This window comes from Castor canadensis, chromosome 19, assembly GCF_047511655.1.
Source record: "Castor canadensis chromosome 19, mCasCan1.hap1v2, whole genome shotgun sequence".
Taxonomy (NCBI): Eukaryota; Metazoa; Chordata; class Mammalia; order Rodentia; family Castoridae; genus Castor; species Castor canadensis.
Genome location: NC_133404.1, coordinates 376,817 through 389,764, shown reverse-complemented (window position 1 = coordinate 389,764; position 12,948 = coordinate 376,817). Strand labels below are relative to the sequence as shown.

General features: G+C 55.1%; 1 protein-coding gene across 1 annotated transcript in view; it reads left to right on the top strand.

The window, feature by feature from the left end:
• Itga11 (integrin subunit alpha 11) overlaps positions 1-12,948 on the top strand; it is a 99,689-nt gene that overhangs the window by 41,470 nt on the left and 45,271 nt on the right. Inside the window, exon 3 of the mRNA XM_074061494.1 lies at positions 10,071-10,171. Within this exon, the coding sequence (XP_073917595.1) occupies positions 10,071-10,171 (101 nt within the window). The remainder of the gene's footprint in view (positions 1-10,070; positions 10,172-12,948) is intronic.

Here is a 12,948-nt window from a genome sequence, read left to right as displayed (position 1 = left end):
TTGTGAGTGTCTGGAGGTCTGACAGATTCACAGGTCCACTTTTCTGGGCTAACACAGAGAGGGACTATCAATGTCTGAACCAGGAAGGTAGCTAGTGGGAGGAATTTAGGCACCCCAGCAGCAGGCGGGGATAACCTAGTCAGGGGACATGACATCTATCAATGCCTGTGGACACTGTCTCCACACAGATTTCCTGTAAGTAGTTCTCTGCACAAGTGAGGGAGGAAGGGAGGAGGTGGACGTCAGATCCAGGTAGGGTGGGAGGAGGATCAGGGAGGACAAACATGATCATCCCAGCTCCGTGGAGGCGGGGACTTTACTATCCCTCTGGTCCATCCAGACCCAGCACTCACCACCCTGTGGCCCCAGCTGTCTTCCCCGAGTGACACATGTGAGTCTCTACCAGGAGCTGGCCGAGCAGGTCATTCCCCTGCACCCCCGTCCAGGCCTCTTGCAGCATTGTCCTCCCCATGGCTCCATCCATGGTTGGTGTGGCTCCCTCTCTGCTCACCAGACAGTGCTTCTCACTCCCTCAGGCCCACAGGGCCTGGCTTGCAGGATGGGCGCATTGACTGTGACTGGGAACACACAGTTCAAGGTCCCTCGTGTTGCAGATGAGGAAACTGAGGCCCAGAGAAGGCAAGTGACTCACCCCTGGCTGTTCAGGCCATCTACGATAGAACAAAGTGAATCATGAGTACACCGACAGGCTTGGGAGGGAGATGTCTGACCTGTGCCTCGCCTGTCCTTTCTCCACTGCCCACATCCCTGTGCTGGTTGAAAGAGTGTGAGACACAAGTGTCCCATTGTGCCTCAGACAACTCTGTGTGTGGTTTGGGGAAAGCCTGGCTTTCTCCCCCAGTCCTGTGGAACGGCCTTCCTTGCCCAGCACATCCCCACTCTGGGCCTCGTAGGAAGAGTCGCGGGGTGTCCTCGGCTCCCACCCCAACTGTGAGCCGTGGAAATGCGCCCACGCAAAAGGCAGCAGGGACTCTGAGGCCCCTTTCTTGCTACCAAGCAATGGCAGGGAGCCACCAGATCTATCAAGAAATGAGAAGAACACATTCCACCAAGAAACATCTGCCCAAACTACGGCTGCATGTACGTTTGGTGTTCAGAGCACAGAGCTGTTATAAAATGGAAAGAAAAAGCCTCTGAGTGTGACTTGGAAAAACAAGCCAGGGTTTATCCGGCATTTTGGAAAGAGAAGGCAAGATTTCACCCTGTGCTCAGCCCCTCTTGGGGGCAGAACAGACCTCGGACACCAGGGCAAGCGGGACCAGGTACGCAAAGGACAGGGTCCATCTGCAAAGGGGACCCAGTAGAGCTCAGACAAGCTCAGCACATAGCTGCACCCCAAGAAACAAAGTGGGGACTTTCCCTCATTCAACAATGACTGTGTTCAAAGTGCCCGATCCAAGGCTGAGGGGCAATTCAAAAGTGGACAAAGCGCTCTCTCTCTCTCTCTCTCTCTCTCTCTCTCTCTTCCCTATTCTGGCCACTGGTGCATGGAAGCATTTTATTGATTAGGGTTGAAAGGGGGGTGCAATGGGGAAATTCCTTTAAAGCATCTTCAACAGGAAAAGGGCAGAGAGCATGTGAAAGTACCTATCAGTAGCAGAGAGGGTGAAAGTACACTTGGCAAGACTACATTACCTGACCACACCAGGCCCACCACTGGTGTCTGAGGGGCCTGAAACAAGAACAAGTCACCAAAGGGAGGTTCTGTCCCACAGCCACTGTCCTTTCTCCCCACATTCAGTCCCCTCTCCATAGCTGAAAGGCCTCACAAGCATGGGCACCCGAGCTTACATGTACAAGCCCTGTCACACCCTGGCAAACAAACAGTCTTCCTTGGCTACCGACCTCTAATGGAGGATGTGCCTCTGTCAGAAAGAGCGTGGGAAGATGCCTGGGCTGTTTGGGCAAGGAATCCCCAGAGTGGGGACGTGGGCCGTCCGTGTCCTGTCCTCTTCACCCCGGGACTTCTCACTGGAGTGGGGCACGGCTCAGGGTCTGACATAAACTGGCACAGAGAGGAGTCTGTACGCAGAGCAGTCATGTAGGGAGGCCGGGGACAGGACCATGGGCCCAGAACAAGTCCCGCTCTCGTGGTGTCTTGTGGCCATTGTCTGGAGAGGTCGCTGGCTGCTGGCTGCTGGACCTCATAGAGATCTGCAGCGCGAGCACTGCGCGGCAGACGCGATTACCTTTATAATCTAAAAACGATGGAGTCATAGTTTTAAATACGTTAGTGCTTTTTTAGATCACCTGAAGTGGGTGTGTGTTTTGGCTTTTGGTTTGCTTTCGTCGTCTTTGAAACAAGGTCTCACTAAGTAGCCCAGGCTGTCCTCAAACCCATGATTCTCCTTCCTCTAGTTCCCAATAGCTGGGATTACAGCCACACCCAGCTAAAGTAGGCTCTTTGGGGGAACATTTTTTTCTTTATGACCAAAAGAAAATATTTTAAAAATAGACAAACAAAACTAATCGAGGACCATTCCTGGGTGATCAAGGAGGCAGCTGTGGTTCTGAGCCCAGGGCTAGTGGAAGTCCCAGGCAGAAGTACTTCAGCTGTCCAGAGGACTTGCTTTTGCTCAGTGGATAGTTCAACCAGAAGCTCCCAGTCCCACCTGCATGTTAGGAGTTCCCACAAATAACAGATTCCTGGGCCATTGCAGAATGGGGACCTGGAGGCCAGGGAACCTGCTTTTGTGACTCCCCAGGGAATTCCAACTGGCAAGGTTGGGAGCCAAGGGCCCTGGAGGGTAAGCAGCTCGCCTGGCAGCGCAGAGCCCTGCTTTGGGCCACACTTGGAGTCAGTCCTGGTTCCTCCTGCTGTGCTGGGTAGACAAACTTTGGCCAGTCAATTAGCCGTCTCACAAAGGCACATGACTTCCAGCTCCTTGAACAGCTGCACTGGGGGACATTCTGAGCCTCACACTGTTCTGGGTGTGGGATCCCTGCAGCTGCAAAGCTGGCCTGCAGGGTCCTGGTGCCCTGTAGCCCAACTTCTACAGGGTGACAAAGGACCATGGACAAGCAGAGAAAGAAGCTGCCACCAGTTTGTGCAAAGTGCAGGGGAAGGCAAGTCAGGCTGGCAAGACACAGTGCCAGGAAAGGCCTCTTTGGGGAGGTGGCCTTGGAGAGGAGCTGTGAATGATAACTGAGAAGGGCCCTGTGGTCACGGTGTTCACAACAGCCCGGTGGAAGTGAGGCAGAGAGATGAAGGAGGGAGCCTTGGACACCAGGGCAGAGAGCAGACATTGCAGAATGGATTTAGGGCCACCACGCCTCTGCCTGCCCTTGTGTGCACCCACACTTCTCAAACTCATCGTCATCCCTGGAGGTGCTGGGCCCATCTCCCACTCCCCAGTCCATGCTGGTCTGGTCACCACTTTGACGGCCACTCTGTGCTTGCTACCTGCTGGCCTGCCTGTCCCCTTTTTCAAACTAGAGGCTCCTGAAGGCAGGGACAATGTCACCGTTGCTGTAGTGCCAGCCCTGGGTACGTTCGTGGTAATTCCGTAGATCTCTGAATGAGGCGTGACCAGCGACCACAGGAAGCGAGGCGCATTTCCTAGTCAGACTGGCTGTGGAAACTGTGTGTGCACAAAAACAGATTTAGCGTAAGGAATTGGCTCTGGTGATGATGGAGGCTAGCAAGTTCTGAGACCAGCAGGGCGAGTGGGCAAGTTGGAAACCAGGAGAGCAAGGTAGAATTCTAGAGCAGAGGCTGGCAAGGTCAAGATCCAGGAAGCACCCTTTCTGTTCAAATCTGAAGGAAGGAAATATCTACTGTCCCATCCAAAGACAGGACAGCAGGAAGAGTCCATTCAATCCAGGCCTTCAGCTGATTGGACAAGACCCTCCCACAGTACAGAGGGCAATCAGTTCTGTTCAGTCTACAGATTTAAAACACCCTCACGGAAACACCCAGATAATGGTCGACCAGATATCCAGGTACCCTGTGGCCCGGTCAACACAAAATTAACCAAGAGACAGACAGACAGACAGTCAGTTAGACACACACACACACAGAGAGAGAGAGAGAGAAAGGAGCCTATCTCTGATGAGGGTTTCATGGAGCAGGGAGAGTGAGGGACGCAGTGGCAAGCAGAGGAGTCTTGTTTTCCCAGCCACCAGGAATCCAGGCCTTGCCAGGTGTGTGAGCCAAGGTGAGCCACAAGCCTCTGCGGCCAGCCCAAGTTTACCTGGAGGTGCCCCCTTCTCCCCTCGCGCTGGGTACCACCCTGGCCGTGATGCCCTGGGCCCATAGCAGATGCCCCACTTGCAGTCTGCAGCCCTTCCCTGGCCTCATCTTGAACACATTAGCTACCAGCTCCTGCTGGCTGGAGGAGATCACATTTTCCATGAGAGGAGAGAGAGAGAGAGAGAGAGAGAGAGAGAGAGAGAGAGCGCCTCTGGAAAGGAAGCGTCTCTTTTGTTCCCTCAAGTTGAGGAAATGTCTCCCCATTCCCCTAGCTGATGTCAGAAAAGGGGAAATGAAGGCAGAGAAACACAGGACAGAAGGCTGGCAGGGTTTTGAGTCAAGGGGTCCCTGGGAGAGGGGAACAGGTGAGGAGGGAGCAGGGTGAGGGAGGACAGGAGAAGGATCTCATGGGGACGGCTTGCTGGCTCTGCAGAGAGCAGACTCATTCCAGTCTGGATTTTCTGAGCTTCCCAGTTTTTCACCTTGATGAAAAGAGCCCAGGGGGCTTGGAGTCCTGGCTCTGAAACTGCGTCCAGGCAAGCAAGCATGTGACACCCACACTCCGAGCTCTGATAGGAACTTCCCTGCAACCTCAAAGTTGTCCTGGTGACCAAAACCTCACAGGACTCACTGAAACAAAATGCAGAGGCTGTGGATATGGCTTGGGTGGTAGAGCACTTGCCTAGCAATGCAGCCCCTCTGCGTTCCACCCTCAGCACTGTAAAAAGTAAATAAAATAATCGGGGATCATTGGATTCCCCAGGATGTGAGGCACAGGCCTTGCAGACAGGGGCCACCAGGCTGGCCAGAGAGAGGTCTGAGTCCTCATCCTGTCCTTTCTAGACACTCTCTGCCAGCCTCTGGGCTCGAGACCTCCCCCAGAGGCAACCTCCTTTGGAGGCTCCTTTGTTTGTGCTCATGGCTAAGCTGCTCACACCTGCCTCACCAGACACAGCTAATAAAAGGCCTGGTTGGGCCCAAAACCCCAGCCCTGGCCTGTGGACGTCCCACCCTCCATGGCTTGGGGGAAGCCCTATCTGTGTGTCAAGACACTGGCCCCAGTAAAACTCTGCTACCCAGAGACCTGGCATCCAAGCCTCCCTTGCTCAGGGCCCTGGAGCCTCTTCTAAGGCTGGCCCAGGGGCATCCCTCCAGCTCGCGGTCTCCATGCCCGTGACAGATAACCAGGCACGTCTGCAGTTCAGGACTTCGAGTGGCTGTTGTAAGTGGAATGCACTTAGGACAAAGGGGTTTCTGTTCTGGTAGACTAGGCCCGGGACAGTTTTACCAAGTCAGTTAAACAACGGTAAGAAATGCTGTGCGCAGTGTTGGTGGTTCTGCCCACAGCCGCTCAGTGACTGCAGGCCCAGCTGGAGCGGAAGCTGGCACAGAGGTACCTGCTGCTCCTTCATGCCACCAGAACCTCAGCAGCTCCTCCTAGTCCCGTCATTGCACCACGTCCCTCTTCATCATAAAGTGTCAGCCATCATTTCCAGGCTTTGCATCCCTCACAATGGCATGCAGAGAAAAGAGATCAGCATGGTCCCCATGTCCCAAGCAGATGTCCTGAGACCACTCTGGTTGGGGAGACATGACTCAGTCCCTGTAGCTGGAGTTGAAGCTTCAGCTGCATCCGTGTCCCTGAGAACACAGTCGGATCCCCCAAAAGAAATGAGGACCATTGCACCTGTCACCCCAGCTTCTCAGGTCATCAAGGCAGGAGGATCACTAGTTAGAAGCCAGCCCAAGCAGAAGGTGGCATGAGACCCTGTCCCAAAAGCAAAATAAAAGGAGAGAGGGCTGAGGGAAGCACAGTACAAGTAGTAGAGCATGTGCCTGCATGCCCAAGGCCCTGGGTTTGATTCCCAGGATGGCGAGAGAGGGAGGGAGGGAGGAAAGGAGGAAGGGAGGGAGGAAGGAAAGAATGGAGGGAGGGAGAGGGAGAGGGAGGGAGGGAGAGAGAGTAGGGGAGAGAGAGAGGGAGGAAAGGAGGAAGGGAGGGAGGAAAGAAGGAAGGAATGGAGGGAGGGAGAGGGAGGGAGGGAGTGGGAACAGTTGAGACAGGAAGAGGAAAGTGGAAAGCAGGAGCGCTTGTTGCCAGCTTCAGAAAGGAGCCTGGGACCCCCAGTGAACCTCTATGCTTGGAAAATACTTTTTCCAGGTACCCTGTTGGGGTTCCTCTTAGGCCCTCACAAAACGAACAGCTCCCAGAGCCACTGCTGCAGCAGGCTTCAGATAGAGGCTGGATCGGGCAGCAGTCACCCCTTTACCACGCACCTCCAATGCTACCCACAATGGGCGGCAGGGCAGACCAAGACTTCTTGGGCTTGGACAGGTTACAACATGGCCACATGAACCTCGGCAGGCAGCCAGAGCCACACTGATTTATGTGAGAGAGCAGGTCAACCTGGAAGGGCTTCCTGACCAACTGGGGATGCGTGCACATCTTAAAGGGATGGTCTCAGGGTGAGTGTGCACCACAGGGCCTGTGCGAGACTCCTAGGTTTATATTTTATCTGAAAAAGGGATCTCTGTCATTTAATACACAGTTGGGCCCTGTAACATGTGTGTATGTTTAAACATGGTGTGGGGTAAATGTCCCAGTCTCAGTTTTAAAACTTTGGGGCCCCAACTGCCTTGAAGGATGGAGCTAAGCCTAAGCAGAATTCAGAGTGAGTTCCACAGAGCCTGTGGGAAAAGATGTGAGGCAGGAAGTCAGGAAGGAGGCCCAGGACATAAGCCCCTCCCCTTACCCGTGTCCTGCTGCGAGTGGAGCTATGGACCTGGCACCTGGCAGGACCAGTCCAGCCTTCACAGGCCTCTTCTCCACCGACAGCGTCCTACCTTGGCAAGGCCCTGCTTAGCTGGTGACTGCCAGAGAAGGCGTCCTACAGGGCTGCAGCTGAAATGCCTACTGCCAGGTCCCATCAGCCAAGGTCACTCTCCCCTCCACCTCCCCAGGAAGAATGCTGGGAGACCACAGGCAGTGGGTGACGCACACTGCCATGGAAGGCATGCCGAGACCTTGGGGTTTCCCATGCTGTCTGTGCCCACACCAGAAGATATTGGGTATCCAGCTTCTGAGAGGCCCTGCAGGCCCCAAGGCTGTGGATGGCTATATAAGGCTGAGGCCACAGGGGGTGGCAGGGGCTGCCAGACCCCAGGAGCAATTTGGCTGCTCTGGGTGGTGACGTGGGGCAGTCAGCCCCTCAGAGCGAGCCTGAATCATATCCTCCAAACCTCAAGCCCGCCAGGCACATGTCAGGCCCAGACTCCAGCCTCCCGTCCTGGCAAAGAGGCATTTGGGGGCAACATAGGGGAAGCCTAGGCAGTCCCAGTCCTGCCACCAACTGTGGGGCCCCTGCAGCTCCTCAGGGCCTCAGTTTCTGCATCTTATTATGGGAACAGAAGCCCAGCCCTGCCTCTCGTCCCCCGAAAGTGCCAAGGACCTGCAGGGAAATGAAGTCTGGGAGTCTCCAAGAAGGACCAAATGCAGTCGTATTGGAATTTGGGGTCTGGTGACTGCCACACTACCCCATCTTGGCCATATCCAGGTAGCTACCATCCATGCACAGCTAACCCAGATAGGCTCCTTCCTCTTCTCCAGGCCTCTTGTGGCTTCCCACAGCAGCCCTGGGAGGTCGGCATCGTCAGGAGTGTTAACCATTTCACAGCCAGAAAACCAAGCTCTGGAACGTTCAGTGATTTCCAAGGCTGCACAGTGAGCTGCTGACAGGCCCAGGAAGAAGGCTGAGCTCCGAGTTCTCAGCCCAAGTTTTCGGGACCCCAGCCTGGGCCCAGTGAGCTCTGCTTTGTGAAGGAGAGAGTTGTGAGGAGCCGGTGGCGTTTTCTAGAAAGCACGTGGGGATGCTGTTCCAGAGGATGGTCCTGCCCATGTCCTGATGAGAGCTATGGGCCTCGAAGGGTCCATGTGGGCCATGCCCCATGAAGATACTCTGGCCAGAAAGGCCCCTCACCCTGCCTCCTGGCATTGTGCCCAGGTTGGGACAACCTCAGGAAGACTTGGTCACATGTCAGGTGGTCAGGTGAGCCTTGAGAGCCAAAGCAGCTAGAAAGGCCAGCTTGCAGGCCCTGCTTTCTTCTCTCTCTCTCTCTCTCTCTCTCTCTCTCACACACACACACACACACACACACACACAGAATGGAGCAGCCTTGGCCACACAATCATTCACAGAATTAAGTAGCCAAAAGTCACGGTCGTCTAGACAAACATTTTATAGGTCCAATTAATTCCTGCCAGTCAAAAACAGGCATGCTTAATGAGGGCTATATTTAGAACCTGTCATTCTCTGGCTCCCAGGGGAGAAACCTCAGCTCTTATTTCACAGACACTTAATTTCAAACAGCTCTGTCAAGCCCCACTTTGGACCTGGCTTCCTTTTCTGATGGCACTGAGGTGGGCCAGGCCGGGGCAGGGGTCAGCACAATGTTCCATTTAGGAAGGCTGCACCTGGGCAGCCCGAGCCTGCAGCCGCCTCCTCACAGACATCGTAAGGTGGAGGATGAGAAGAGGTTTGTTCTCTGGGCCATATGGCTTGGTGGCGGGCAGCTACTGAAAGAGCAGAATCCAGGGGGCTCCCAGCCCTCTCTCTTGCCCTTGTACCCTCAATCCACATCATCTACTTTCACTATAGGGTCACCAAAGCCTCCAGGGCTCCCATCACAGCACCGCTGTCCCCAGGAAGAGCCATTCTTAGCCATTAGCCATTAGGCCTGAGCAGAGAGCCAAACAGTAGTCCAGGGCACAGAGGGCTCCAGGTGTGCCAGGTGACACACGGCTGATGGGAGCAGCCAGGGACAAAGGCTTCCCTTCAGGTCACACTGTAGCTCCTATGTCCTCCAGTCAGAGGTAGAAATGCCCCTGGCCCCAAGGGAAGTGAGTCCACAACCCACGTATGGTGTTGGGGTTCCAGGGTGCCAGTGTCTGTGCATTTCCTTAGATCTGTGAGCTGTGCACAAGCTGTGCTCACTTCCTGTGGCTGCAAGAATAAATTATCACAAAGCAGGTGACTTAACAGCAGAAACCTTTGTCTGCTCCCTCACAGACACAGAGGCCAAAGCCATATGGCACAGGTCTTCCTCCCTCCTAGACTACAGAAGGGCCCTTCTTTGGTTCTTTCACATGCAGGGTCCCAGGTACCCTGGTCCTCCAGGGCCATCTGCCTCCATGTCCATGTGGTCTCCTCTTCTCCCTATCTCTGCATGTCCTTCACAAACCCACTCGTTGGATTCAGGGCCCACCTGGATAATCCACGATGACCCCAACCCCAGATCCTGACCTTGTTCCATCTTTAAAGACCCCATCTCCATGTCAGGTCACAAAGATGTAGGCTCAAGATGGGAGTCCAGCCAGGTGGCTGTTCCTCAGCCCACTAGCTGTCCTGCCTACCTGAGCAAGACTCAGTGGTCCCTGAGCAACTCCCCTCAAAACCCCATCAGGATGAAAGCTTTCCCTGTAAGGTGAATGAGGCCTGAAATAATGGCTGGTGACCAAGACTCCTTGGATCCAAGAACACCCTTCCTCTGCCCATAGTCATGGTTGCCCTTACCACTTGCCAGACTCCTATGCATCAATTAAGACCCTGTCACAGACACACCCTTCCTCTGTCCTGTTTGTTGCAGGATCAGAGTAGTCTTCACCTCTGTTCCAGACCCCAGGAACCAACAGACCCCAGGCTGAAAGCCCAGCATCCCAGGTCCCAAGGGTCTGCTTGTGGTCACCTCTCCAAGATTCCCTCTTCCTACCCTTGCTCCCCACCCACACTGCTCAGCAGGCCCACCCTCTGCCAGAAGTCATTCCTCCCCAGTGTCTCCACTGTCCTCTCTTCCCTGGCAGGCTGGTAGTGGGCGCCCCGCTGGAAACCAACGGCCACCAGAAGACAGGAGATGTGTACAAGTGTCCGGTCACCCAGGGCAACTGCACCAAGCTCAATCTGGGTAAGTGGCCAGGACAGCCAGGTCGGTCCCAGAGGCCCTATGGGTGGCTCAGCTTCTATAGCTGCCATCAGGTTCAGACAGGGAAGCTGAAGTCAGAGAGAGGAAGTGGTCTTCTCATGGTCACACAGCACGGTGGGGTCCCAGGATTCAAAGCCATCCAGCGTTGAGGCTGCAGCCCTGTTCATCTCAGCCACCACGCGGCACTGGGATGCCAGTAACAAAGAACATCGCTGTCTTACTATTCCTGCCTTTGAAATAATAACAGCAACAGCTCACATTTGTGGGTCTTAGGTAATGCCCAGCAGGTGCCAAGGCCTGGCCTGAGCACTTTGAGTTATTTGGACTCATTTAATCCTGTCACATCCATGAGATTTAACCATCTAACAGACAAGGCAGTGAGTGTGTGTAGGGCAGGGGTTCTGCCAGGGCCACCCCACTAGTAAGTAGCCAGACTGGGATTCCATGCCACCAAGGCTTTGGCCACTCTGTAACCACTGCACGGTGGCCTCTCTGAACGTAGGCTTTTCCTCACCCAGAGCCCTCAGCGCACCTGGAGCAGAGAGCAGGGGAGATGCTGGGAGCAGCCCCCAGCCCCCCAAGCCCTTGGGAAATCCTGTGTGCCTGCGTGCACACACGTGCCCACTGAAGAGCTTCTGCCTTGTCCTCTAAGGCAGGTGGTGGTGGGCATTGCTCCGGCCCGCCAAAGGGAGCAAAGGCCCGTGTGGGCTGCAAAGCTGCGTTTCTCAGTCCTTCCCTGGAGAACCGGCCTCTGCTCCAGGTTCAGGGCTAGGCCTCCCTGTCCCCCAAGCAGGTGTCATGCACACCTCGGCCTAGAGCACCACTGGCATCTCCAGGTGGGGAGGGACAGCAGGGAGTGGGTGCAAAAGGAGATGTCTAAGGCTCCAGAGATGAGCAGATGGCTGCAAAGGCCATGTATAAAACCCCAGGAGCCAGATTCCCAGGGCAGCCAGCTGTCTGTCACATGGCACTGGAGGCTCCTGCTGTCCACAGCTGCATCAGCGCCATGGGTGGGAAGTTCAAAACCCCAGAATGCCAGGGCCTGAGCTTAAATGAGTAAATACTACCAGCCAGGCTCTGGCCTTCCTGGTAGCTTAAGGGTCTGTCACCCCCACCCTGAGGCACAGGCTTCAGAAACAGGCCGGCTGGGCTTCCCCTCCTTCCAGGTGTTGAGCCTCCTCCTGGGTGTCCACTGGGAGCTCATCGTCTCTCTGAGCCTCGGTTGCCCATGCATGGTGAGGAGGGTAGACTCGACAATCCCTAAGCTCCATTCCAGGTCCCCAACCTTTAGTGAGCACAGGTACCAAGCACTATGCTAGGTTTTGGGATACAGAGGGGACAGGAAATCGGGGCTCTGGTGAAGGGGATGAGTACATGAGTACACGAGTAGACAAATTACAAAGCAGGGTCATTGCAGGTAGGGATAAACCCTGTGCACTGAGTCAGGAAGCTGAGGATGGAGAAACCTTAGCAAGACAGTCAGCACAGGCCACTTTCAGCCAGCAAAAGCCTGATGTAAGGAGGAGGCAGCTGGGGACAAGCATTCCAGGCTGAGGGGAAGCAAGTGCAAAGGCCCTGGGGTGGGAACAAGTTTGCTCTGTTGGGGAACTAAGGAACATGTGTATAGTTGGGGCAGAGGGAGTGAGGGAGGTATACAGAGGCAGGCGCTAGGCTCAGAGCTCAAGCAACTGAGAGAAGCTCCTGGTGCTGGTGGGGCGAGGACATGGAATCAGTCATGGTGCTTTTACCACTGCTCTCATTTGAGGACGGAGGAGGTGGAAAGCCCTGGAAAACGTGTAAGCCCAGGAGACAGTGTAAGTCAGGACAGAGGAAAATGACCTCCACTTGAGGCATGGCTCTCTCCTTCCCACTGAGAAGAAAGTGTGGGGCAGGAAGCCTCGTCAGTTATTCCCACAGGGGGAAACTACTGCCCGGAAACCTGGGTCCCCAGCTCCCTATGGCCTCTCCAGGTGCTGGGCGCACGGGCCAGGAATGACCTCTTCTCTCTCTAGGGAAGGGAAAGTGTTGTGGAGTGTCCCTGGGCTCCTTTCTAGCTCAGGGTTTATCCCCACCTGCAGTGACCCTGCTTTGTAATTTGTCTACGCGTGTACTCATGAGGATCCAGGAAGGTGACAGACGCTAGAAGGCAGACCCTGTGTGAGGAGAGCCTGTGCCCCTGGACTCTCGCACAGACATGCTGAGGAAGTATGGGTCTCTGCTGGTCACAGAGGGCAGGGCACAACAGGACCTGAGCCTGTCTCAGTCTCCCACAGGGTCTTTCTTACCTCGCCTCCCTGGGCAGCAGGTGGGGAAGAGGAAGGAAAGGGGGCGCAGGGTGGTGTGAGATACAGCCCCTCAACTAAGAGGGGGCAGAGAGCTGGCCAGCCGGGGGCAGAGGTTCCCCAGTGAAGGCTCGGGGCCTCCTCTGCAGTCCCAGTGCCCCTGTGATGCCATCAGACAGCACAAGCTCAGGACACATCAGATTTACCCGTGGAATTTACACTTGCCTAACTCACCTGCAAGTTGGACGTGGCGTGGTGCCTCCTGGCCGCTCAGGCCAAGAGGGTCTAGGTGGGCATTGTGTACAGTGCTTTGCAAGTGACTGGTGCCTTAGACCCCAGGGCTATTGCTCTTGCTTTTTCTTTGGCCAGTCTAGACGGACAGAACAAAACGATCCCCATCCATTACAGAGAGGTGAACTTGATTGCAAAAGGAGCCTTACTAAAAGCTGGGGAAACTGAGAAAAGATGTGACAGGCA